General features: G+C 44.1%; 1 protein-coding gene and 1 long non-coding RNA gene across 4 annotated transcripts in view; one reads left to right on the forward strand and one right to left on the reverse strand.

Moving 5' to 3' along the window:
- The window catches only part of LOC126480817 (fibroblast growth factor receptor 3-like), a 421,486-nt gene extending 412,581 nt beyond the window's left edge, over window positions 1–8,905 (reverse strand). For all 3 annotated transcript variants that reach the window (XM_050104152.1, XM_050104150.1, XM_050104153.1), the window contains exon 1: window positions 8,657–8,905. In XM_050104152.1, coding sequence (XP_049960109.1) covers window positions 8,657–8,663 — 7 coding nt within the window. In that variant the 5' untranslated portion in view covers window positions 8,664–8,905. The remainder of the gene's footprint in view (window positions 1–8,656) is intronic.
- An 11,043-nt stretch (window positions 8,906–19,948) lies between these two features.
- The window catches only part of LOC126481564 (uncharacterized), a 172,825-nt gene continuing 164,954 nt past the window's right edge, over window positions 19,949–27,819 (forward strand). The window contains exons 1-3 of the long non-coding RNA XR_007587590.1: window positions 19,949–20,082; window positions 20,719–20,877; window positions 21,170–21,336. This is a non-coding gene — a long non-coding RNA (uncharacterized LOC126481564). The remainder of the gene's footprint in view (window positions 20,083–20,718; window positions 20,878–21,169; window positions 21,337–27,819) is intronic.

A 27,819-nucleotide genomic window follows, 5' to 3' on the forward strand; every position in this document is an offset into this window, starting at 1 on the left:
TGTTTTGTTGTATGAGTGTTGTGGAGAGAGTGATAGAGTGTATGGAGGAAATGTGTAGCGTGTGATGTTTTATTTTATTAAAAACTATGTAAAATGTATGCGTGGGAAGTTCCTGTGCAATCGTGCGTCATATGACGTATGTCCAGCGTGCATGCTTTTGTATAAAAACGGCCAAAAGAAAAGTTCGGTCTTAAAATCAATTAGTACTTCATTTCTGGGAATAATTCGTAATTTGATCTACTGAAATTAAATTTGGTTTCGAAAATTCAGAATTTCTTTTATTCATTGCGTTCTGCAATTCTGCTCGATGACTTGGGAATTACCTGGAGTATTTGTAGGCTGGAGCTGTTCAGATTGGAAGCCTAAATTGTCAACCAACAGGAACTAAGCAGTTCTCGCGCTTCGTGTTGGACTTTGCGCTACAGTCCCGTGTCTGTTGGAGTCAATCGGGAACTGTCTTACAGTGCAGAACATGTTAAACCGAGCCGCACAAATTTTGGCTAAGATGACGATAATCTTACGCTCTGTCACATCTTGTATTGGAACTGTGAAGCGTTTACAGTTTAGAACATTTTATTTAAGATTTGAGAATTCCGAGTAACTTAATTTGGCAGTTATTTGCGTGTTAATTTTTTGTTGTACTTAAACTCTACGAGACGTCTATTGTGAACAATCTTGACACAGTGTGGCGAACATTTCTTTTTAATAAAACAACAGAACGACTTGATGCAGTAACTCGCGAACAGCTGTGAGTCAGTGAATGTAAAACGCCAAAATTACTCGCGTCGGACTGGTAAAGTTCCGATGGCTTCCATGCGAAACTTTGTAGTAATAACAGGAACTAACTTGCACCAATAATAGTTTTCGCGGTATGTGCGGACTCAATAGCCATTCAGAGGCAATAAAGCCTAATTAATTGTACTTTAAACCTTTCACGCAAGCTGTTTAAGAGTCCGGCACGCCAGATATTTTTCCGTACGTGTGCTTCCTGGAAGCTTGACTTATGCGACCTTCGTTTGGTAGGTACTTCGTCGCTGTTTCGTCATTGCTGCTATCCATCGAATGAGCAACTACCAACACAGAGCCAAGGAGATGGACAGCAAGAAGCGCATCGAGTTATGTGGGCTGTGATGTCGGAGTTGCGGAGAAAGAACCCGCTCCGCCGCAGTATCCAAAATTCACTGTACGTTTCTTCCTTGGACCTCCAGCCATATTTATTCCACACTCGGTATGTAACCGAAATTTGGGCAGAAAAGCCTGAATTGCGACGAAAAAAATTACATATAGCTCAGGACTGGGATGTAGCGTAAAAGAAAATATTAGCTTTCGTTGGCAATGGTCTAGCACAGAGAAGGGCCTCGTCAGTTATTAAAAAGTAAACGAGTGAGGGAAAATTTGCTGCTTAAGGTTTTCACCTTCACCCGTGCTCTGACATCCGCAGCGAGACCGCCGTTTCGGTTTTGTCACACGTGTGGAGGCGCGCTATACTGTGCCCCCCAACACGGGCGCAGAGCGATGTGGGCTCGAGCGTATGCGGTGGCCGAAGACGCGGCCGCGGGCGTATCTGGAGCAGATGCCGGCCGCCTCCATCAGGCCGTTTGAGCTACTTAACTCCATTAAGCGGAGGAGCGGAGCCCACGTGCGGCGCGCATTGTGATTACCAGGGGAGCGCGCGGGGCTACCAGACTACCATGCTACCAGGCTACCGGCGGCCAGAGCGCGGTCCGGCGAATTCGTCCTCCTGCCGCAGGCCCCAGGGCCCGCTAAGTAGCTCAAATATTCCTCAGTGCGGCGTGGGTTTCGCCCGCTTAATGGAATACTTCTTCCCCGCCTCTGCCGCGGGCCACACCACGCCGCCATCGTCTCCGCAGGGCAGTGAAAAATCTACCACGACGTTTGTTCTTCACGAGCCGCTGTGCCATTTATAGCGGAATGAACTTTGCACCTGTACTCGCAACGCACTGTTCTCTACGTTACGCTGGCAGTGTGTGTGATGGACGAAGCGAGAATGACGGAAAGAGCAGAGTAACACAGGCGAGGAGAGCATCTTCGCCGAAAGAAGTCGAGTAAGATAAGACAGAGGTCTTAATTTGAGGAGGCAATCTTTTCAGGATGTACCACAGGAGCACAGCATCCCATGGAAGCTCAATTTTGCTCTCGAGGGAACGGCACGAAAATTCTGAGAAGCCTAAACTGGCGGACGCCTTGAGATCGATGTCAGAGCACAGGTAAAGGTGAATACAGTAAGCAGCAAAATTTCCGTCATCCGTTTACTTTTCAATAACTGACGAGATCCTTCTTTATCTTAGACCACTTCCAACGAACATGGGAACTTGAAATTTTTTTCTACGATTCATCACAGTCATCAGATACATGTAATTTTCTTCATCGAAATTCAGGCTTTTCAGTAAGAATGTGATTTACATAACGAGTGTGGAATGAATGTGGCTGGAGATTTAACAAAGAAACATACAGTGAATTTTGGACATTGCGCCGGGGCGGTTTCGTTCTCCGTACCTCCGACATTACAGTCCCCATACGTCGATAGGCTTCTTTACTGTCCATCCCCTTCACTCTGTGCTGGTAGATGCTAACTCATTCGATGAAAAGCAGCACTGACGAAACAGCGACTGAATACCTACCAAACGAAGATCGCTTAAGTCAAGCTCGGAGGCAGCATCCTTACTTAAAAATATCGGGCTTGAGAGACCCTAAATAAGTTGCGTAAAAAGGTTTAAAGTTCAAATATTTACGCTTATTTCACTCTAAGACGGCTATTAAGTCCGTATTTACCGCCAAAACTATTACTGGTGCAAGTTAGTCACTGTTAGTACTACAAAGTTTCACACGAAAGCAGCTCCAACTTTAGCAGTCCGACGCGAATTTTCACGTTCTACATAGACACTGACACACAGCTATTCGCACTCACTTGTTCCGTACGGACCAACAAGACCAGATGACGCTAATTACAGAGCACAGAGACACTTAGGCTTACTTCCTCCCCGCGTTCCATACACAGGTGGAATAGGAAGAAACCTAACACGCTAAGTGCCCTGTGTCATCCACTTCCCAGTGCTTTCCAGAGTATAAGTGGATAATGGACTGTGAGGCTGCAGGAAAGGAAGAGGAATTGATGAGTTTCCAATGTGATGATACGGAAGAACGCTAAAAATTATGCACAATGAAACGATAAGAAATGAGGAATTTCTCTTCACAATCGGCGAGGAAGGTAGTGTGTAGAAAACACTAGTTAGAGAAGCAGTTAGGATGATAGGGCACATGTTAAAAAAACCATGGAATAACTTCCGTGACACTAGAACTAGACGTAAAGGGCAGCAACTGTAGCGGAAGACATGTTTGAATATATGCAATAAATAATTCAGGAGCTCGGGTGTAAGTGGTTGTCTTATATGAAGAAACCTCGTGGTCGTCTCTGTACAACCGCATGCGCTGTACTGTCTTGAGGTAACAAAATTGTGGCAAGTCCTACCGATTCTGCAAGAGCACGACACCTTTCTGTCCAAGATCTTCATTTAAGTTCATTGAGCATTTTTACTGCGTTTTCATATGGATCAAACTGGCCTATTGTGCTCCTAGCTCTGCGTTCTTCTAGCCTGTTGGATAGAACTCCAAACACTGGAACAATACTGTACATCTACATCCATACTCCGCAAGCCACCTGACGGTGTATGGCGGAGTGTACTTTGAGTACCTCTATCGGTTCTCCCTTCTATTCCGTCACTTATTGTCCGTGGAAAGGAAAATTGTCGGTATGCCTCTGTGTGGGCTCTAATCTCTGATTTTATCCTCACGGTCTCTTCGCGAGATATACGTCGGAGGCAGCAATATACTGCTTGACTCCTCGGTGAAGGTATGTTCTCGAAACTTCAACAAAAGCCCATACCGAGCTACTGAGCGTCTCTCTTGCAGAGTCTTCCACTGGAGTTTATCTATCGTCTCCGTAACGCTTTCGCGATTACTAAATGATCCTGTAACGAAGCGCGCTGCTCTCCGTTGGATGTTCTCTATCTCTTCTATCAAACCTATCTGGTACGGATCCCACACCGCTGAGCAGCATTCAAGCAGTGGGCGAACAAGTGTACTGTAACCTACTTCCTTTGTTTTCGGATTGCATTTCCTAAGGACTCTTCCTAGGTATGTACCTAGATAGCAATAGCGTCTCGTATGTGCTTTCTGGGAAGCCTTTCCAGAAAATACCAAAACAATTAAATTTTTTCGTTAATTTTGATTTCGTTGATTTTGCATAAGTCACTTAATAATCGGGTAATGTCGGGTGCTTCCTTCTGGATATGAGCGTTATTCTGTATTCGTCTACACACTAAACAGGAATACTGTCTACGTCTCTCTGCATTTCCGAACAACCTCCCAATGATGGTACTTACCTGTAGACAAAATCATCCCCATAGAACCATCTGAGTGTTTTCTCAAGCTATTGATTTGTGTATAATGTCAACATTTGCCTTCCTATTCTGCTTTTCTTTGACACAGCTGACGATGATTAGTTTCTATTAAATGTTACCGTCCAGTCTTACTCGCTGGATTCCATCAGTCAGAAATTATTTGAGTTAATCGTGTATGCAGTATGATACTCCGTACAATAGTAATTCTGTAAGGGCCACTTACATTCGGTAACCGCCCCTCATCACATTCGGTTGTAGTCTATGACTATGCAATGCTTTACGGGAAGAGGTTGAACAGTATCGAATCACTACCGATATAAACGTAATACTTCAACACACGTAAATTGTTTTCGGGTATGACAACGCGTTATGCTATAAAATACAGTTAAATTAAAGGCCAGTGATTCTCGAGATTATCAGTCACGGACGACTCCGTGATCACTACACATCTGAAGCTGCACATTAAAAAGTACGAGAGGACTTCAAGTAGCAAGTTACACACGTCGTCGCGTGGCACATTATCGGAAAGCGAGTACATGTTCTCGATTTCCTGCAGTTACACTTCTGCTGCTGTACACAGAAGACATCACAGTGTAGGACCGAATTGGCGCGGCAGCTGGAAAACGATCTCGAAATTTGAGATACACGGGACAGTACGACTCTTATGGGCAAAAGGTCTAAATCGCACACAAATTCACCGGGAAATTCTGGCCGTATTTGGAAAAAATGCGATGTTGCATTCCGCCGTAGTGAAATAGCAAGGCCACACAGACGTGGCCGATGCCGATGGGGGAAGGGAGGCCAAAGACATCGATCACAGGCGACACAGTCCAGCCAGTCGACGAACTGATTCGCAGTAGTCGCAGATTTTCCAGCGAAGAGGACGTTCACACAATGCGACCAGGGAGAGAATTTCTGCCGTCGAGGAATTTCACGACTGTTATATTGTTCCGACTGTCGTTTCTAGAGACTTGGTGACAATGTTGAGGAATAATGTCACGTATCTGCATCACTTTGAAGTGTAGCGCAGCACTCAATAAAGGTTACTTGGCCTGGCATAACAATGTGCAAATTCCTTTTTCAAGTCCATTCGTATACGTGATGCTTGCACAGTTTCATTAATGCCGCCGCAAGTCGGGTTATACAGAGTATTCAACTAAGAGACGACCCAAAAAGCCATTCATTTTATAATAAAATCTGTCTTACATACAACTGTAAAGAATGACTTGTCTCATTCGTGCAACGATCATATCGGTTTCATATCCACAAAATGTGTGTGTATGTGTTAGTGATTATTTTTGTGCAGTACTTATATGAAGCCACTAGTATTCCTATTGTTCACTTTTTCTGTATGTGGATACTATTTTTCTCATCAGTCCGCCCTTTCAAAGCGAAGCACTGTGTCTTCAGAACAACTGGTGGACAAAATATGCCACTATTTTTCGACCAGTTGAAGGAAGCAAAATTCTTGTTTAGTGCGAAAGAGCAAAAGTTTTGTTTACTGCAAAAGATCAACGATAAACTCCTCACTAAATGCCTGCCCTTAATTACCATAGCCGGCCGAAGTGGCCGTGCGGTTAAAGGCGCTGCAGTCTGGAACCGCAAGACCGCTACGGTCGCAGGTTCGAATCCTGCCTCGGGCATGGATGTTTGTGATGTCCTTAGGTTAGTTAGGTTTAACTAGTTCTAAGTTCTAGGGGACTAATGACCTCAGCAGTTGAGTCCCATAGTGCTCGAAGCCATTTGAACCATTTTTTAATTACCATAGCATCGCTAAATGTCAGTAATCAACACGTTGTAATTTTCTATGTACACCGCTCGTCTTCCAATTGCTATGGAGTTGAGTGAGCACAGTGAACAAGAAGCGCTCCAGCCAAACACAGTGGTCACCTGTGACCGTCTAAACAAATGCCGAGGAAACTCCGGCTCCGCCTCACAAAAGAAGCGCACAAACACACAGAACAGGAAAACAGACATAATAAATTTTACGTAGACGATTCGCAGGCCTTTGGTGTACAAGACTTCCCCTCCCATCTCAACTAACCACTCTGGAGACAGGAAGAAAATCCAGCTACGTATGCAAATAAATGTTAAATCCAGGATGACAGAAGTAGATCTTCATTGTCAGATGGAGGCTAGAAAAGAAAAATATACTTATAAAACTGTCTAAAATTTAACAGCTCTCCACTGTGAATGCATCAGACCTATAGAAGCAGAGAGTGGAAATTTACACAGAACGAAGTTCGAAGCATAGATGTTCACTATATTTAACTGCTGGATATCGTAAATTGAAACCAGACTTTGTTCCGTACTTAATTACTTTCCTAGTGACAGCATACCTTCGTCTTTGGTATGAAGAAAATAAACTTGATACCGATACGTCTATAATTAACGACAACGAGTTGACAAGTTACGTTCCTAGCGAGGTCCTTAATACGATCGGTAATGATGTTCTCAAGGACGGATACTTGGCGTCAACTGTGTTTAAAGTGTTCAGTCCAAACATTAACACAAATTATCATGCTTGGGTATACACAGAGCTTTATTTACATTGGCCAAGCAAGGAAACTGAAACTCACGAGATTTTCTACAACATGTGGTCGAAGCTCATACTCACTGTACTCAGTGAATTAAACTCAGACCTTTCAAATCGATACAAACTTCTGGGTTCCCACTTCTTCAAGTCGCGGTAGTTAGATCTTGTGTTTTAGTACCCGTTCCATAGCATGTTATTCCGGAGGCACGTAAAGTCTGAAGTACAAGTACATATGTCCGGTGCCTTTAAACTGCAGGAGTTTCCCTCTGTAGGATCTAGTAGTTATAGTGTAAGACTATTAAAACGGGAGTCCCTTGAGACAGCACCGTTTTGCAGAGGAAGTGGTTTACCGAAATAAATTCCGGCGGGCAACCCGTACCTCAGAAGCGGCTCGAGTTCGATTCGTATACAGGCTCTCTCTGGAACGATGCACGTAACGTAGAAATGGTGCATGGAAGAAATTACTTTACAAAACCGAGGTGTACTATTGTCGAATCCCTGTCTATGCTATCGCAGTGTAAAACTTAGGAAAAGAATTGTAAAAGGTGACTAAGAGTATCCTATACGTGGAAAATCTCATTTTTTTAAGGACGAGCCTGATATAAAACATTTATTTAACGCAGCGGTAGCGGATGCACCCCATCCTGTCGGTATGCGAAGTAGTAGTTAAATCTGCGGCGATTCTTGCCCCAAGAATATTTTGATTTTATTTCCTTACTGATCTCGCACTCTCTCTCGATTATTTCACACAAAGACGCCATTTAAGCAACCTGGGTAGGCATTCGAAATTTCATTGACATGTAGATAATTAGAAATAGAGAACTACTTCAGTTGCGCACGCCTTTAATCTCCCTGTTCCAAATACGAGTAAGGCTCCATGTAACATAGGGAAACGTCAGGTATAAACTCTTATCCAGATAACGAGTAACAATGGCACAGTTAGAACAGCAGAAGTGAGAAACAGCCGATAACTCATTCCAGAAATATCCTACTTCGAAGTCAACTCACAAGCCTGGATCTAAAATAAATCTAAAAAACAAAAGAGCTCCGATCTCTTAGTTGTGACTCTGTGCTGGAGTTTCCAAAGGATAATGGATAATACACAGAAAATAGCGGTATTGGGAAGTACTTGATGCACGTAAAATAACGAATATTTATATGTCTGTCTTTTAATATTAGCGCAGTTTTCGTTTATATTGACACTACCGAAACGTATTTTTCTTCTTTCGCAACACGGCTGAGTTCAAAACGCTTGCATCATTTTATATGCAACGTCTTTAATGACGCTCTATATTGACGCATTAATGTATTCTTTTAAAACATCGTAATTTAAACTCATAATTGTTGTAGTGGGAACAGACAGAGCTTACTGCAACTTCCTAAAAATGCTCTGAAAAGTTTATGTAAGAGCTAGAATTTTGATGTAATGGTACGTTCTTGAATTTCCACACGAAAAGAAGAGATATGCGTCTTCTTTCAGAAAATGAGTATTCTTTATATACTCGGCATAAAGCGTAGACACACTTGACAACGCAACGCCAAATGAACAATTGTTTTGTTTACCAACACGAAGGAAACATAAAAAGGGATGAGAGGAAGACGAATAAAGACAGGGCACAAAAAGGGTGCCTGTAAAAATAGTCAAACACGAGTGTAGCTGCAGAAGTAGAGTAGCAAGAGGAGACGAGTCAACACTCACCAGACATCAAACGGTCGCAGACACCGCCGACCGAGAGTATACACACACGAGCAGCACTCTGTGTCTCTTCGTCAGTTCACAAGTGTTTACAAGCGCACGGCAGTCAGTCACAGGTCCGTCGCGCGCACAAAGCTACTAGCCGGCAGCGGCAGCGGCAGACGCCAGTCCGCCCCCTCCCGCACAGACGCGCGCCGGTCCGTCAGCGAGCAGTCCCAGCGGCGTACGCGAGCTCAGCCACGACCACTCCGCTCCGCAACAATGCACACACTGCGGCCGCGGCGGGGCCGCGGGTCCCGGCCGCGGGGCGCGACGCCAGCGCCTCTGCCGGCCGGCGGGGGAAGCGGCCGGCGGTGCGGCAGCCGAGCGCGCGCGCCGATTGGGCGCGAAGGGCGCCGCTGGTGGGGGCGCGCCGGGGTGCGTATTTCTGGACGGGGACGGGGGTAGGGACTCCAGACACCGCTCGCTTCTTGCAGATAAACGGCGCTGCTGCGAAATCACTGCTGCCGACCGGCACCAAAATCCAGCGCAGGGCAGGCAGTGCCGAGAATCGTACAGTACGGTCGATAGCGCGAATCGCGGTAAACGTGCAACCGAACATCACGTGAATGAAAAAATGATGTTCTTATGCCATGAAGTTTCTATTGAGTTAGCGGACGTTACTGGTTAGTTACTGACACCTCCCTCTTGAGTGATGCGACTGAAGGCAATATGCAGCGGCTGATAGACAATACTGAGAGAGCCATGGGCTGAAACTATATGTGTAAACGGCTCCACGAAATTATTGAAATTAAATATTACGACTGCACACTGCAGGTTCTGATAGCCTCCTAATATCTAATAACATCTACGGCGAGAGGATCCCCCGTCTTGTGATGCTTGTGGTGTGCACACCTCTGTCCAGCACATTTTAACAGACTGCATTTTATACCATGATGCAAGGGCAGAAGCACAAGTTGATGGGGATTTCCTTGTGTTTTAGCTAACGATGAGACGCGTGTGTCTAGGGTTTTAAAGTTTTGTGATGTGTGTGGACTCTGGCCTATACTTTTAGGCTGGAGGTTTGAGTGTATTGCACAGTGGCTGGCTCCTCCCTTCTTTCCTTGCGGTCAGCCAGCCACTTCCACCTGCTATATTGTTTTAGCTCCCTCTACCACTTTCTTCCTGTGTTGTCCATGTTTTACTGCTGACGACATGCTTCGTCCCACGTTTCGGTGTGGGTAGGCACATATTTTTCCGAGCTTGTTACCTGTTCGGTTCTGTTTTATCTTCCCGTTCTGAGTATTTTCTTGACACCCGTCCTCCATCTGTTACTGAGCGGGCGCGGAAGACCTTGCTGTCGTGCGCCCAAACAACCCTCTCCTACTCCTACGCTATACGACCAGGAAAAGAAATGTCGGGTACGGCCTTTCTGCCATACATTCCCAGAGTGACGGACAGAATCGGCCGTATATTGCGCAAACATGGCGTAAAGACGATTTTCAAACCGACAAGGAAGATCAAAGAGTGTCTTAGATCGGCGAAGGAGAAAAGAGACCCACTTGCAATGTCGGGAATATACCGTATACCATGCACATGCGGAAAAGTTTATGTCGGAATGACTGGACGATCAATTAACACCAGGATCAAAGAGCATAAGCGACATTGCAGGTTGGGGCAGGTGGAGAAATCGGCCTTGGCAGAGCACGCACTGAATGAGACCGACCACGTAATAAAATTCGCCGACACGGAAGTTCTGGCTGTAGAGAAGCACTATCACACGCGCTTGTTCAGAGAAGCTGTAGAAATACAAAAACACGCGAACAGTTTGAACAAGAAAGAGGAAAGCCTTAAGGTCAACGGATCCTGGCTTCCCGTACTGCAGCGAACGACCGTCGCAAGTAGCAAGAGGAGAACCGCACCGGAAATGACCGCGGAGAAGCCCTCGGACGTTGGCGCGCCAGGTACATATAGTCTGCGGCCGCGAGCTCGGCTCCAGTTCACCACCGGCAGTGGAGGGTGAAGCTTTGACAATGCCAGCCACTCGAGCTGGCGAAACGTCAGAAAAATCATTAGATGAACGTCGGCCGAAGAACCCGAGACAGAAGCCAATAGGCAGTTTGTCAACAAGTGGCCACGAAAGCCTTAACAATTTTGTGTTTCTTTTATTTTTACAAGACGTACAGGGACATATTCAGTGAGAAGCCAAAACATTATGACCACTGCGTACCGTGATGCCATATGCGGCCTGGTGGCGTAGGGGGCACGTGGTGAGGTAACGAAAGTATGAAGCGGAGCAGACACGGACGGGGGTCACCCTAGCGAAGATATAGGCTGCAGGTGGGGAAATAAGACAAGCGACTTTGACAAAGCGCAGATTATTATCACGCAGAACTGTGAACGAGTATCTCGAAAACGGCGAATACGGTCGAATGTTCACATGCTGCTGTCGTGAGCATCTACGGAAAGAGGAAGAAGGACAATGAAAGTACCACTGGGCTCTAAATGCTTGGACATCCACGACTCCTCAGAGAACGTGTGGTTCGAAGACTTGTGTGTTCTGTAAAGCAGGTTAGGTGGTAATCTGTGGCATCTCTACCGAAAGAGCATAATGCTGTTGCAGGCGCAAGTGTTTAGGAGCACACCGTTCATCGTACGTTGTGGAACATTAGCTCCGCAGCAGACCACCCCTACGTGTTCAGTTGCTGATCCAACGGCTTCATCAATTACGATGGCAGCCGGCACGAGACCAGCGGGATTGGACTACGTATCGATGGAAACTTGTCGGCTCTCTTAGGGTGGGTCGCATTTTTGCTACACTTGGTCGATGGTTGTCTCCACTCCGCCTTACGGAGGTGAACGCTGGCTCGAAATGTGCAACGCGCCACGGACGCATGCAGACGGGAACAGTATTATGCTATGAGAGACATTCTCCTCCGCTTGCATGGGACCTGTGGTAGTATCCGAAGACATGACGGCATTTGCAAACCACTTGCATCCCTTCATGCTTGATGTTTTCCCCGTCGGCGATGTCATCTTTCAGCAGTATAATTGTCTGTGTCTCGGAGCCTGAACCATGCTCTAGGGGTTTGAGAAGCATTTTACTGAACTTACGCTGATGTCTCGGCGACAAAATTCGCCTGACGTAAATCTTATTGGTCCCATGTGGGTCGCTATCGGGTCTACTGCCACATACCTCCACAAACTTACCAACAAACTGTGGGATCCCTGCCACGCTGAATGAGTGATGTATCTCATTCCATGGCGGACAGACAAATTACTAAGCAGGTGGTCATAATGTTCTCACTCATCACCCTATACAGGGTGATTATAATTAAAGTTGCAGTTAAGAAGAACTGCTGCTCAGAATCACGTCAAATTTTAACGGAATATTATCGGAGAAGGGGGAAACGATACGGAAAAAATTTAATGAAACTTTTCCCACTTCCGCTTGCGGCGCCAAAATGTAAATGGGTTCAGCTATTGTACGGACAAATGGTAAAATACTATTGCGTTGAAGTTGTGCATCTGAGGAAGGGGTGTCCTTGTGGGTTTTGGGGCCGGCTGTCGGTGAGGCAAGTGTCAATGCAGACTCTATTCGCATGCGAACTACAGGGTTATTACAAATGATTGAAGCGATTTCACAGCTCTACAATAACTTTATTATTTGAGATATTTTCACAATGCTTTGCACACACATACAAAAACTCAAAAAGTTTTTTAGGCATTCACAAATGTTCGATATGTGGCCCTTTAGTGATTCGGCAGACGTCAAGCCGATAATCAAGTTCCTCCCACACTCAGCGCAGCATGTCCCCATCAATGAGTTCGAAAGCATCGTTGATGCGAGCTCGCAGTTCTGGCACGTTTCTTGGTAGAGGAGGTTCAAACACTGAATCTTTCACATAAGCTCACAGAAATAAATCGCATGGTGTTAAGTCGGGAGAGCGTGGAGGCCATGACATGAATTATTGATCATGATCTCCACCACGACCGATCCATCTGTTTTCCAATCTCCTGTTTAAGAAATGCTTCTGCTTTAGCCTTTTCCGTAAGATTTTCCAAACCGTCGGCTGTGGTACGTTTAGCTCCCTGCTTGCTTTATTCGTCGACTTCCGCGGGCTACGCGTGAAACTTGCCCGCACGCGTTCAACCGTTTCTTCGCTCACTGCAGGCCGACCCATTGTTTTCCCCTTACAGAGGCATCCAGAAGCTTTAAACTGCGCATACCATCGCCGAATGGAGTTGGCAGTTGGTGGATCTTTGTTGAATTTCGTCCTGAAGTGTCGTTGCACTGTTATGACTGACTGATGTGAGTGCATTTCAAGCATGACATACGCTTTCTCGGCTCCTGTCGCCATTTTGTCTCACTGCGCTCTCGAGCGCTCTGGCGGCAGAAACCTGAAGTGCGGCTTCAGCCGAACAAAACTTTATGAGTTTTTCTACGTATCTGTAGTGTGTCGTGACCATATGTCAATGAATGGAGCTACAGTGAATTTATGAAATCGCTTCAATCATTTGTAATAGCCCTGTGTATATTGCTGGCGCCGTATGAACACATTCTTGGGGATGGGCAGACTGAAGCTCAATTGCCGACAGCGAAATTTCAAGACGGCGCCAGACAACACGGAAAAGTTGAGCGGCTGGTGGGACCTGAGATGAAGACACTTGGTGTCAATGATACCATAACTATAGTAAGCCTGACGCAGAAAGGCGCTGATGCCGCTACAACCTCAGCCCTCTCCAAAGGGCTGAACTTCGCTCCTGTTCCAAACACGATACTGAAACACACTATCAGCGGTGTTGAAGAAGCAATCCGTGACCTACCAGTGGAAAAGGTGGAGGAAATTAGGCGAGAAACATGCAGCATCATCGACAGATCCCAACTTCCCATGCCGAATGTGACAAGAGCAGAACGTAGAGCACTAGGGTGCTAAGAGAACATGGAAAGACAATAATGTAACCTGATAAGAAAGTAAATGCGATAGTTCTACTGCGAATTGATGGTTACTGCCAGAAAAGAAGCACTGTGCTACAGAATCCGGCCTACAGGAAGCTGAAGGAGGACCAAACACTTAAGATCACAAAAACAGTACCTTTCCTGAGTCAGCTCTGACGAAAGAAAAAACGAAGCAACTCTGTCCAAAGGCTCCAGCAGCTCCATGCTTTTACGGACTAACTAAAATTCGAAAGGCGGGTGTACTACTGCGCCCCGTAGAGACCACAATTAATGCGCTCACATCTGGAGCGTCCAACTCATAGTTGGTCACTGCAGTTATCACGTGGAGAACTAGGCTGAATTTGTGGCCTTGCTGAAGGAGATGTTGACGCAGAACGGTGATTTGCTGGTGAGCTTCGACATAACATCTCTTTTAACAGACATCTCACTTCAAGACACCTTAATACTCTTAGCAGATGAGTCTGAGCAACAAACAGTCAAGCTGTTTGAACGTGTACTCAGCACAGCCTACTGTAAATGTGGTGGGGAGGTCTTAGAACAAGTTGATGACGTAGCCATGGGCTCTCGCTTGCCCCCGAGTGTGCTATCACCTGGTGCCACTGACGTAAACTTGTAGTTGAATGTTAAGGGCTAGCTAGCAGTGCACGCGTGCACCGTACAACGGTGTTTATTAAATCCGTACGTATTTGGCCTGTAAGGCAATTACATGAAACCATTTGCGCGTACGCGAAAGCTCTGTAAAACGTGCACAAATGAAGGTGTGCTCACGATCCTGATACCAAGTTTCACCTAGTCTAGAGGCTACATGTAGCACAACACGGCAGGTTCACTACCGTGTTTTTCAGATTACTGCAGCTACATTACGTTTAACAGCATTCAAAGAAAACACCCAATAAATTCGCAAGATATCAAAAGTTAGGGTGTTCACCTGCTCTTGTGCTCCTACACCGCAGCCGCCACTGTATGCCACTGAAAAGTGCACGGCTCAAACCTGAACACATCTTCCACTATGTGGATGGCACCGTCATTGTGAGGGAACATGGCAGAGAGGCTCTTTCACGATGGCGGTAAAACAGACTGGATGTCTTCCATTCTAGGAGATCCTAATAAGAAAAAAGGACAGACGGTACCCTAGGATATGAAGTGTACAGAAAGAAGATCCATGCCGATCTGTACCTTCGTGCAACAACCTGACATCACTCGGCGCAATGGTACTTTGTTCTAACGGCTCTAATAAACAAGGCACAAGCCATTTGTGCCAAAGACAGCCGTCTAGCTGAACTGCAACACCGTAGAGAGGTGTTTCGCCATAATGTGTAGAGAGAAGCGCAGATTAGACGAATGATACAGCTAACCTCCAAGAAGAGACACAGAAAGAGGAAGAGAAACTCGTCTTTGGCCCCTATATTGCCCCCTCCCCTCAGCCAAAATTGCGAGAATCCTCGGAAAGAGCACCATATCAAGGCCACCTTGATTTCCTTGATAAAGGACCAACTGCAGTTGCAATTACCCGGTACATACATCATCCAGTGTGAGAGTGGGCGCCAGTACGTTGGGCAAATTCAGCGCAGCAATTCACAACGCTGCATCGAATACATTAGATACGTACGTCTAGGGCGCAAATATGAATCAGCAATGGCAGAACACAACCCCAATGAGGGACACACGTTCGAATTTGAGAAAACAAAATTGTTGTGCCGAACTAGGGGTTTTGGGGATAGCTTCATTGAAGTACCAATTGCGATAGGATTCCATGGCAATCCCATCAGCAGGGACGACAGCTACCTGGTAAGTTCGGCACGGAACCTTGCACTAGTAGCTATACACCAAGAACGCACCCAGCAGTAGACTCTTAGCGAGTGTGGGAGGGGCTGCTCACACAGACAGCCCAACGCCGGTCCGCGACCCCACCACAGGTCGCGAACCCAACACTCGTAGGAAGGGTGGGGCGAGACAGCCACCTCTCAGTTCTATGTATGCGACGCCCGCAGAAATCTCTACGGGCATAACGAGCGGAGCAGCACAGCAGAGCGGACGTGCGTGAGCACCGAGACCGTTGACGGCGAGATCACTGGGATTCGTCAAAGCAGCCGGAAAGGCGGGCCAGAGAGGGAAGAAGATCGCGGCGGCGCCGAGCCTGAATACAGCTTGCAGTTACCAGCTCAGACAGGCACAATTACCAGCGCCGGGTAAAAAATAAAAAAAGAAAGTGTTACAGAGGGGGAAAAAAGCAAAGCAAAATTGTCGCAGGTCGTGCGTGCGACACAACTCTTCTGACTTCTTCCGCAGTAGGGAAACCTCCGTGCCAGGGCCTGTGGCACCGCCGCGATAGCCTCGCACGTGTCTGATAGGGCTGGGCTCACGTGGTGAGGCAGCTGCCGACGCAAGATGCCAACCGAGCATGTGTCGAGCGCCTATACTCACAGTAGGCAACACTGCGCACAAAATGACCAGTCACGGGGACACAGGCTCCCCCACTGTCTTCGAGCTACGCCGCCGTCACTAGGGACAGTGTACCTCATAGCCCCTAACTCCAGTCAAACAGAAGGAGATCCATAAGTACGCCCACCGAAGATGAACAAACAGGAAATACAGCGTATAGCATACGAGTTAAAAAAATGTCCCGAAGAGCACCAACCATCCCAACTGGGGACCTATAAAAGTACCTCAAGAGTGAAATCGTAGCAAGCATAAAATACTTTAAAGTAAACTTAAGGGGAACAACAGCACACATTAGTAATCATATTAGGGGAGAGAAAAGAGAAATAATGGGAACGCTCAGGAAATGTGGGTCCCTAGAGACATTTACGAGTGCCAAATCAGGGGGAGATGCTTAATAATCCCTCAGTGGGATTCCTACTTAAAGCTATACCCCAAGGCACGACGGACGTCTCAGCTCTCCTACAACTGCATGAACAGGGCCTAGAAGCAAATAAAACATAGCGGCTACACCCAGAAGTTCAGAGTGATAACACACTGCCGGGAAACAGATAACGTGGGAGCCGCAGGAACCCCCTCCGCCACCAAGCAGCAATATTGCTTTAGGTACTTTAACCTGTACACAACAAACCAAGTGTCCAAAGTACAGTGAGCCTCACGACCTATCTCGCTGTCCAAACACAAAGAAAAAGGACAGTGCGGCAAGTGCCCTCTCCTACAAATGCCCCGAACAACCTAAGCAGGCCGCAACCGTCGAGCCACGCGTCCCCATCAAGGTCGTAGACTAGACTAGCCAACGTCTCCACCAGACCGCGACCTCGGCCACCAAGTAGTGCTCAAAGAAGACCGCATACGGGTCGTCGCCGCAGTACTGCTCGACCTATTTCAAGTCTGCAGAGAGGCAGTCAAAAGCCACAAGGTATACTGGAAACAAACTTTGAGGTTAGGCAAACACGAAATAAAATACACACAACGACAAGGGTACACTTGACTCTGAAACACGAATGCATAACCACACACACACCATAACAAAACGCATCACACACCACAACACAGAACAAACCAACCCCTCAACCCACACTAAACAGCCCCCCCCCCCTCCCCAAGCACTGTCACGATGGCTGATGCACAACGTCTACACCTCCTCTTTGTAATTTCATCATCATTCATGGCAGTGGCGAGGCTGGCCTGAGTAAAAAATTGGAACTTTGTACGGGAGCTCATAACCGCGCAGTTGAGCGCCCCACAAACCAACCATCATTATCATCATCATCATCATCATCATCATCCATCCTCTTCGTAAAAGGACGAGGACTGAGGACAAAGCGTGCAGTGCTGATGATCACATTACAAGATGACACTCACGCTGCAGGAATCGCCGAAACGTAGCTAACGGCCAGGAACAAGTTCGGCCTCCTCAAATATGACACTTTTCGGAAAGATGGACAACACGGCACAGGTCGAGTGGCCATATGTACACTCTAAGCCATAAAAAACGACACACCACGAAGTAATTATCCGAATGGGACGGAACTCGGTATATGTGGTGTAAATGTACAGATATACAAATGATTACAATTACAAAATAATTGCATGACTTATTCAAGAGAAAGAGCTTCACAAATGGAACAAGTCGCTGGTCAGCGGAGCTCAGTTTGAAGTGGAACTCATCACTGAAGACGATTCTACTCCACTCAATTAGATTCTAGACTGAAGACGTGTCTATAGACTCCCCCAGACAGTGGTGAAGTACCAACTCGACTGTTGCTCGCCAAACAGCGGGTGGTGTTTCACATGCCACTAGGTAACTACTGTTTTCACCATGGAGATGTTAATCAGACACCATGGAGATATAAGTCATACATTTCTATACACGAGTGCGTGCTGAAAAATAATGCCTCAGAATTTTTTATCTGAATATTGTTAATGATTTTTAAATAAAACAAACGTTATTAACATTTTACATGTATGTTCTTCGTATCTACATGTACTCCACGAAAAAAAAACGACGCATCACGAAGGAATTATCCGGTTGGAGTGGAAATCAGTATGTGTGCATAACATATACAGACTAGCAAATGGTTACAATTTCAGAAAAAAATGGATGATTTATTCAAGAGAGAGAGAGAGAGAGCTTCATAAATTGAGCAAGTCAATAACACGTAGGTCCACCTCTGCGCCTTGGGCAAACAGTTATTGGGCTTGGCATTGATTGATGAAGTTCTTGGATGTCCGCCGGAAGGATATCGTGCTAAATTCTGTCCAACTAGAGCGTTAGGTCGTCAAAATCCCAAGTTTGTTGGAGGGCCCTGCTCACAACCGGCGACCTTGAAGGCGAAGATAGGGTTGGCAAACGCGAAGACGAGGAGCAGAAACTCTTGTCGTGTTCGTACGGGCATTATCTTGCTGAAATGTACGCCCAGGAGGGCTTGCCACGAAGGGCAACAAAACGAGACTATAATACAGTCTGTGTGTCGCTGTGCTCCAAGGGTGCCCCGGACGACAACTGAAGGGGGTCCTGTTATGAATAGAAATGACGCCCTAGACCATCATTCTCGGTTGTCAGGCCATGTGGCGGACGAAAATAAGGTTGGTACGCCTCCGCCGTCTGGGCGTCTCCACACTCGTCTTCGTTGGTCATCGGGGCTCAGTTCGAAGCGGGACTCATCACCGAAGGACATTCTACTCCATTCAATGAGATTCCAAGCCGAACACGTGTCTGGAGACGCCCCGCACAGCAATGAGATACCAACCTGTCGCACGCCTTTCTACAAGTACATTATCAGTGTCTCCATATAAAAAATATCCTGTCTTAAATATATTTCAGGTCTCTGAAGATGCTAGGGTTCAAAAGTGTATGGAAAAATCTGAATTTCTTGTTCGAGAGCATCGGACAGACATCTGAATCAATTATTTTGTCCATAAAGGACGGTATCGTAATGAGGAGGGACTGATAGTTGAATATAATCAATCACATGTTTATTTCGTACCACTACTCGTTTCAGTGGCTCAGACCATCATCTTCAGGAGTAGAATTATCCATACATATTCTTGGTGTTGGTGTAGAGCACATACACCTTTCCACAGCAGCAGGCCAAGTTCAAAGCGTATTTTGAAGCTGCATATGGATATCTGTTGTATATGGTCTTCAGTGAAGGTTGAAGTGCTACACTGTTAGAGCGTAACACCTCTCGTACAGTGGAAAATGGTTCAAATGGCTCTGAGCACTATGGGACTTAACTTCTGAGGTCATCAGTCCCCTAGAACTGAGAACTACTTAAACCTAACTAACCTAAGGACATCACACACATCCATGCCCGAGGCATTCGAACCTGCGACCATAGCGGTCGCGCGGTTCCAGACTGTAGCGCCTAGAACCGCTCGGGCACCCCGGCCGGCCGTACAGTGGAGAGCACATACAACAAACAGCAGTATGCAGCATCTTCTCTGGGTTTACTTTACCTCAAAATGCGAATTGTAACCAGTTCTGCACTTGCTACTGTGAAATAGTGTATGTGGTTTGCACCAACTCCAGTAATATGAATACGTAATTCCTTATCTGAAGCTGGTGGTGTCAACCATCAAAACGCGTGGGGCCAAAATACCACACATGCTTTGTTTCAGTAGTATGGCTGCTGTGATTTAGATTGTGTCCAAGACAGGGTGTGCCACATTGTCGTTCCCTAGCTTCCGAGCGTAATCGTGGCGCTGTATTGGACAGTGAAATCTCTTCTTCCCACGTCCCCCTGCTGCTGGGCGGGGAATAGGCGAGCCTGGCAGCGGCTTGATCAACTCAATTGGGCTGATTGGCTGTAACAGAAGGCGATCGGCGCTGTCGCCGACCACGTGACCTGCCCGCCAGCGGGATATAAATGTGGACGGTGGCACAGGGCAGGCCGGGGCGCTGCAGCTGCAGATGCAGCTGCAGCTGCGGTGGGATGCGTCCGAAATAGCGCCGCTGCAGCCGACGCTTGCTGGAGACTTCGTCCCCGTGGCTGGACTCTGAGAGCGGTAACTAACGGCAGTGAACACGTCATCATTGATTTCCAAGGTCTCTGTTTTGTAAGACTCCATTTCCTTAAGTGAGTGTCACCTTAGACAGCTATGAGGAGAAGTGTTTGAAAACTGGTGAAAATGTAACTGTAGTACTAGGCATCCTAAGCATTTTACATTTCTTTACATCCTCTATAAAATACAGAGTAATATGTAATATGACATTATACTGAAGTCCTGTTTTCTTTTCTTTCATCTGCATGACACGGAGTCACACACGCGAGAGATGAGCACCTCAAAGCTTTGCGCAGCAAAGCCACGTTAATTCTACGTTTCGACATCAGAAAGCTCCAATATTGCTTCTCAGATCAAAATTTTGATGGAGAAATGCTCGTTAAACAAAAGCAACTGTATAACTAATGTATTTAAATTAATATAATAAAATGTTTCATTGTAAAAAAAGTAAACTGTCAAACGTTTAAAACTGGAAGAAGGGCATGTATTGTACGTATTAACAAAAGTGTATATATCACAAGATTTTTAAATTTTTGCAGTAAAATGTAGCTCACTTTCTGATTATTGCTGTGTGATCGGCTAGAGGTAATGTAATGGTAATGTCAGTAAGACCGTCTATTGAGTATTCTGTTGTAAACAGCTGTTAAATTGATATCACTGTCATTTTTCTGTGTTATAGTTGTGGTATCATCCAGAGATCGCGGTACCACACCAGAGTCGGCATGGCGCATTGATATGACAGATATTAGCGATGTCTTACTGCACTCTACATCGACAAATGGGAGATGCTCCTAAAGACACATCCCCTCTCTCAGCACAGCAGCGACCTCACACGGAGGTCAGTATAGAGCCCAGCTTGGAAGTACTCTGTCTTACTTTGTGATCCCGGCTGGTGCACCCAACATCATCGAGTAGGAGTAAGTATTTATTTAAGATGGAAATGTACTTTTGTAAATGTCGATCATCGTAGTTCAAGAGAACAGTTTGTTAATTAGTGTATCAAGTGATGCTACATTAATTAATAACAGTTATAAATTATCAACCACTCCTGTGGCAAAGGATTGTACTAAATTAAGTAAATCTTTTTATCATTCGTATAATAAAGCGAACTAATATTTCGTATGTTGCAGTCCAAGGAGCTATCTCCAAGAGTAATCAAAGAACCCACATTTATGGCTGGACGATTGTAGTTTCGTCTGGTAATAACAATAGTGTAACGATAGCAAGAGTGAGACTTTTTTCGAAATCATCTATGGACGTCGTGACTTTAAATGTCAGTCTATGCAGTCCCTGCTTGGTGAGCTCCACAGATAGATTTTGTCATTTCAGTATATGTTAAAATTAAAGCATGTTGAAATTAGGTTTTTCTATCGTTTTCCTTTTTCATTACAATCAAAAATATTAAACAGCAAACTTTGATAAAGAAAATGGTTTGAACTGAGAAAGTTGATCCCTGTTCAAACTTGATGAATCTTTTTATCATATTTTTTAACTCATAAAACTTACAGAATGAAATAGATAGTACTAATTTAGTAAAATGGATGCGAAAATAATTTTTAGTCTGAGAAAAAGTACCGTTGCTATAAGTTGAGAATGATTAATGTTTATTTGACTGTGGGACCTTTTGACGTGCACTAGCGCCGTTTTTTAATTGAAATTAAGTACACAAATAAATAAAAAGAGATTATACTAAATATATTTTGAGAGACGATCGTTGCGGGAAAAATAAAAACAGTTACACCCGACAAGTTACTGGCTGCAGCTATAAATTTGTCTTAGGATTTCCTATAATCCAACGTGATTATTGTTACTTTTGTTATTGCATGTGACGACAGTTTGGCTTAGACTTACAAACCACAAACCACGATACAATAATTTTTCTTTTGTGTAACTTGAGTGTGTACGTGCGTGTGTGAGTCCAAGGTTTTAACTGCCAGATTACTACGGCATTTCAGCTGAATGCTCCTCCTTATATGTTGGCACTCAAAAAAATTCCCAAGAAAAGCTTATGAAAGTTCGTAAACACAATATATGCGGTAATAGAAAACTAGAACTATCGTCACTTTTTGCAGATAACACGACTATTCCAGTCAATCAAGACATACATTCAGCAACAAAATACGTGGTTAATAGTTTTCGTAGGTTGTTAGAATAGATATGAGCAAATTATTTCTGCCCCAACTAAGGAGAGGCATAATATATTCGATTATACAGATCATTGGGTACGGTACTAATAATGAATTTAAATGTTCACTAGTTAACAGATAAAGCAGAATGTTGTACATTTCTAAGTTTTCATACAGTTAGCCATTTGAAATGGAAGGAACTTATTACGGAGAGTGTTAAACAGTTAGCTACTGCAGCTTACAAACATTGTGTCACTGCAAGTCCTGGTGTCAAGTAAATCATTACGTTTTATGAAATATGCTGATATAATCGTGCTGCAGACACCTGTGATTGATATATTTACAAAAAAAAAGACAAAAAACATAAAAAAATTGGAGAAGTACGGAGAATGAGAAAGTTATTTACTGTTTTAATTCCAGGATGCAGTCAGAGTGGTATGTATGTATGTTGATCAGTCTCATCAATATTGAATGGTCATTTTCAGATGAATAGGCCTATCTAGCATTCAGGTCTTATTTTCGTTGTGAACTATCAGTTGTCACCTTCATGTTTTATACTACTCTGAAAATGACTGTTTGATGAAACTGGAAAATGTCAAGCTGTGTGAATATTAATGTATGTGCCAGGGATAAAATCTTTTTTAGATATCGTTAAATTAATGCGGTTTATTCGTCTTTAGTCACTAATATACTACTGAATAACATTATTGGATGACTTTATCTTTGAACGTAACTTTTCACTGTCCAAAACTTGTTACAAAAATAATACTTTGTGGTTATAAAAGTACGGAGTTTTAACTGAAACTTCATGGTACATTTACTGCGATCTGAAATCTTAGAATTAATTTATCCATAATTAAAGTGAGTAATGATATTCCTTGTTACAACACTAGGAGGCAGAAAATATACCTTCGCTACTAGTGTTAAAATATAACTTCGCCCCAAAAAGGTATGCGTAAATAAGTACTTGTTTTCTTCGAATAATTGGTCAATGATGTAAAATAATAATGAACTGAGAAAGCAGGACGGGGAACTCTTTCTTTTGTTTCATTTTGTTATTATTGGGTCGGATATTACTATATAAAAATTTAAGAGTCATCAGCAGGTTATGCGAGGCCAACACAAATGTCAGGTGATCAAAAAAATATGGTTCAGATGGCTCTGAGCACTATGGGACTTAAGATCGATGGTCATCAGTCCCCTAGAACTTAGAACTACTTAAACCTAACTAACCTAAGGACAGCACACAACACCCAGCCATCACGAGGCAGAGAAAATCCCTGACCCCGCCGGGAATCGAACCCGGGAACCCGGGCCTGGGAAGCGAGAACGCTACCGCACGACCACGAGATGCGGGCGGTCAGGTGATCAACCTGAGTTTAGGAAGCCGAGTACGTTATCATATCGATCCGTAGATATGTCTTATTTACACTCATGCAATTACGTAAAGCAGAAGAAAATGCTTGTCGAGGTTGTAAGGCCCCAACTGAAATGACACTAACTGCTTTAACTGTTTACGACTCCAGCGTTAGAGAATGAAACTTACGACTGTGAGCTCCGAAGCGTCACAGCACAATTCTGATGCTTGATTTTTAGATCTTGAATAAGTCTGTACGGAATAAATATTTGCTACTCTATGAGCACACAATTACGAAAAATTCTCTGGTATGTGCAAGGAGTATCTTAGAAACAGTTAAAAATAATAACTAACTACTTTTCAAACTACTAACGAAAACAGCAACCGTCTCTGCTGTGACATTCAGCGACAACGTTTAATGCTAGATACGCTACTAATTACTTCAATTATGGACGTGAATTAACACTTACGGTCCGACGGCAAGAAATAAAAGCCATCAGCATTTCTTATGGGTAATGAAACGAGCTTGTTAACTGCAGTTGTCAATTCTCAGTGATGCCATCTTGATGTGAAAAACTTTCAGTTGTCTTCGAGCACCGCGTAAGTTCTAGGAAATATAATATGAAAACTGTTAGTTGATTTATTGGTTTCATTTACTAGCAACAAAAAGTTTTTTGATGTAGGTGCACTTTATTACGTATTTTGTTACGTATCTGTGAAGTTTGGTAGATGCTCTGACGTTGTGGTATTTCTAGACAGCGTCTAATAATTTGTATCATTTATTAATCTGCGTAAGTAACATACGATGTTTGATGTTCTATTCGTGGTACAATTTAATTCCATATAACACTAATTAACTTCCGTGTTTTACTTTAATAGCTGTGTGCTCATACAGCGTAAATGTTTCATCGCATAGAGCATTAACATCTCTGGAATGAATATTCAATGCGGAGGACAGCATTTTCGTCGCCAACATACGCAGACTTCCAAAAGCTACGTAGCTATGCTGTAGTGTAAGTTTTGTCCGTAAGCATTTTGAAGTTTTTAAATGTCGTGGCGTCGCCAGGTTTAACAGATTCTGTTGAAAAGTACCGTGGATTTTGTACACGTATTGCATTGGCATGTTAATAATTTCAAATAGCTATGTAGGGTGAACTCCGCTTAAAGATTTGAAGAGAGGATCGTAGACGCGTTCACTCGTTTGCGACGGTAGTCACAGGTCATATGTCGCAATTGTTAGACGAGAAGAAGGTAGAGCCGACGCTGTTTCCTAATTTTATACTACATTTGTACATTTTAAGGAATCGCTGTTTTAGTAAAGTATTCTGCTGTGTCTTTGCAAATGGTTTCCTAGTACATCAAAATGAAAGTGTCCCGAAAAATATCGAAAATGGAGCTATCACACCGTAACCTAATTGAATACAGAGCAGTTGGAATTCCGATGTAACTGGACACTTTACTGAAGCTACAGTATTATTTATAATATTCTTTCACTAATCGTTTTCCATATTTGCTGATACATTTCATCAGACGACCTGGAACGCTTAAGCACACTTGTTTACTCAGTCGTTTATTAGAACCAGTGTCTTCGAATGCGTTTCAGTTTGGGCTTACGTAAAATTCTCCGCACAGAATTTCTGAAAATATACTGTTTGAGAGATAAGCTACTAGGAGATTTTTGGGCTCTGTATAACTTCTAAGCTTTGTTTCATCACACTACGTCACCACCTGTGACAATCCTATGTAAATCCACTTTTCTCAAAAGGTTTCCCTACACTGTTGCATTAGTTTATTATTAAATTATAATCGCCCTTTGTACCATGCTTTTAAAGCAAAAACCCTTTTTTCAGTAGAAAAAAATATTCAAAACAAATTAAGATCAACACTGTCAGAGAGGTCTGATCTAATAGCAGTGCACTCTGGTATCTGTATCAATAATTATCTGAAAAAATGCAGCAACGGACTCTGGTATTTGTCTCTATAATTATTACAAACAAACAAGATTACCTGAATGTTTTCAATTGGTTACGATGCCTAGCATCATTGGCCCAGTCTATATGCTGAATTTATCTGGCACCGGTTTATTAAATTTATGGACATAGTCACAAAAATTAGCCCTACAATTAATGTCTTGATTACTTTATGTCCTGTTATTAACAACACATAGAGCGCTCCTTACTATGATCAGACGTTTGTAGTACTTACCAATGAAAACTAGCTTTCCCTCCTTTGCCGAACTTTTGTTTTCTCCCGTAGCAGCGATAATTCAGGACCACTGTTGTGTAATGTGTACAAACATGGTGAGTGCGGGTACTGTTAATGTTTCGGACTCGGCACAAAACGTAAAAAAAGCAGTCATACAAACGGCACGTAACAACCACAGTCTGATATTGGCAACATGCTCAGTAGACCATTCCATTCCATAGATATTCCTACCCCGTATTTTATCATCGCGTTGCTAAAACAAATCTCTGGTTGTCTCCACAGAACCTCTATAGCGATTTCTATCGGAGATTCCGTTAATTGCTGCCCATGCATCCGCTTTCAATTGCTCTGAACAAAATTGACAATAAATAAATAAGCAAATAAAAATCAATAAATGTTAATTTTTACACATTTTACCTAATTCCATCACAAAATGTCCGATGTACAACAAAGCTCTGTTTAAAAATACACTGAGGATGTTTCTTCTGAATACCCTATATAAAAAGTACTATTCATTTGTTAGCCAAAGAGAATAACAGGCGTACATGAGCAAAGTTAAGTATACTGATCTTTAACGAGCAGTGTGTAAATAAGTATAAAAATGTATTATGTTAACAGACTATGCAGAACCTCGGTCTACAACATTGCGATATTTCTCGTTAATGATTTGTGCTACATATAACTAACTAGCTGCATAATTGTCGAATGGAACAAGAAGTGGCCAAGGAGAGCTTTTCCTGGAGGGGATATACGACATCGATCGGTACAAATTTCTGTTGTTACTCACTCTCTCTCTGCGTTTCAGGAAAAGGAAACTAAAAGTCAGGGGATATTTGTGACCAATTTCACCACCGACGCCACAGAGCAGCTTACTGAATGCAACTGGGAAAGGTTACACATACAACCGACCCAGATCAATGAAGGCTATTTAGCCAGATACAATGAAACAGCAGTCATACATGCAAAGGATGCGATATTAACACAGGCATATCTGCAAAAGACTTTCATAACTTCATTACACTGTACAGTAAACAGCGTTGGAAAGAAGACTGAAACATCCCGTTTGTCGGCTCGTAGTCGTACCGAGTTTTCATTGTGTGCTGTCTTTCCTTTACTGCATCGCAGGTCGGCTGTGGAGACCCCTCTGGTGGCTCAGCAGACCAATCATGGCATGAAACATGCGGCCACATAGGTTACACATAACAGATGGAAGAAGGCGTGCCTGGCGAAGCTTGCATCTCTAATTTTTCTTCCAGTTTTTCACAGTCCTTCTTCAAATGCGAAGCGGCAGCTGAAGTAGGGGGGGGGGGGGGGGGATGGGTACGATCTTCTGCTATGGCGGACCAATTACTCGGGTCAATGTTTAGATTCTCCGGAATCTTCTTGTATTGATTCTTACATACCTTCAGAGGAGCACCACGGGTCCTCCTACCTGTGCTCACTTCACTACTCAGAAATTACCGAGAAAGTCTCGCTTTCACGGTTTCGTGCTCAGTGTGTAAAAACGGAAAACACTTATACAGGGTGTTTCCATAAGTGCGTGCAAAAATATAACAGGACATAGAGAATGCACCACTGAACAGTTTGAGGGAGCGAACCTGGGTCCGAAAATCCAGCTTAAGGAGATAATAGGAATAAAATCACATTACTGTGTTCTTTTTTATTTACATTAGATAACTGCAAATACCATCATTGACACGACGAACATACGGTTTGTACTGTGCTTTACAAAATGTGCTGAAACTGTCATCAACTTTAATGCAAGAATGACATCGGAGAAAAAGTTTCTGACGCACCCTGACAAATATCCCTGGTGTGTTTCGAATGACATCACAGACAGCCACAATTCTGGCAACTAACTCCATCTCTGTGTCCACTGGGGTCTCCTACACAAGTGACTTTACATATCCCCGTAGGAAATAATCAAGGTGATTGAGGTCAGGTGACCTCGCAGGCCATGGAATAGGACCTCCGCTTCCAATCCAGCGACCAGGGAATAATGTACCGGTACTACTCCATCGTACAGTACCGTACGTCTCTGAATGGGTCCGACGTTGATTCATAGCACTGTTCTGTCATGGGACAGTGAAAA

Source organism: Schistocerca serialis, chromosome 5 (genome assembly GCF_023864345.2).
Source record: "Schistocerca serialis cubense isolate TAMUIC-IGC-003099 chromosome 5, iqSchSeri2.2, whole genome shotgun sequence".
NCBI classification, from domain to species: Eukaryota; Metazoa; Arthropoda; class Insecta; order Orthoptera; family Acrididae; genus Schistocerca; species Schistocerca serialis.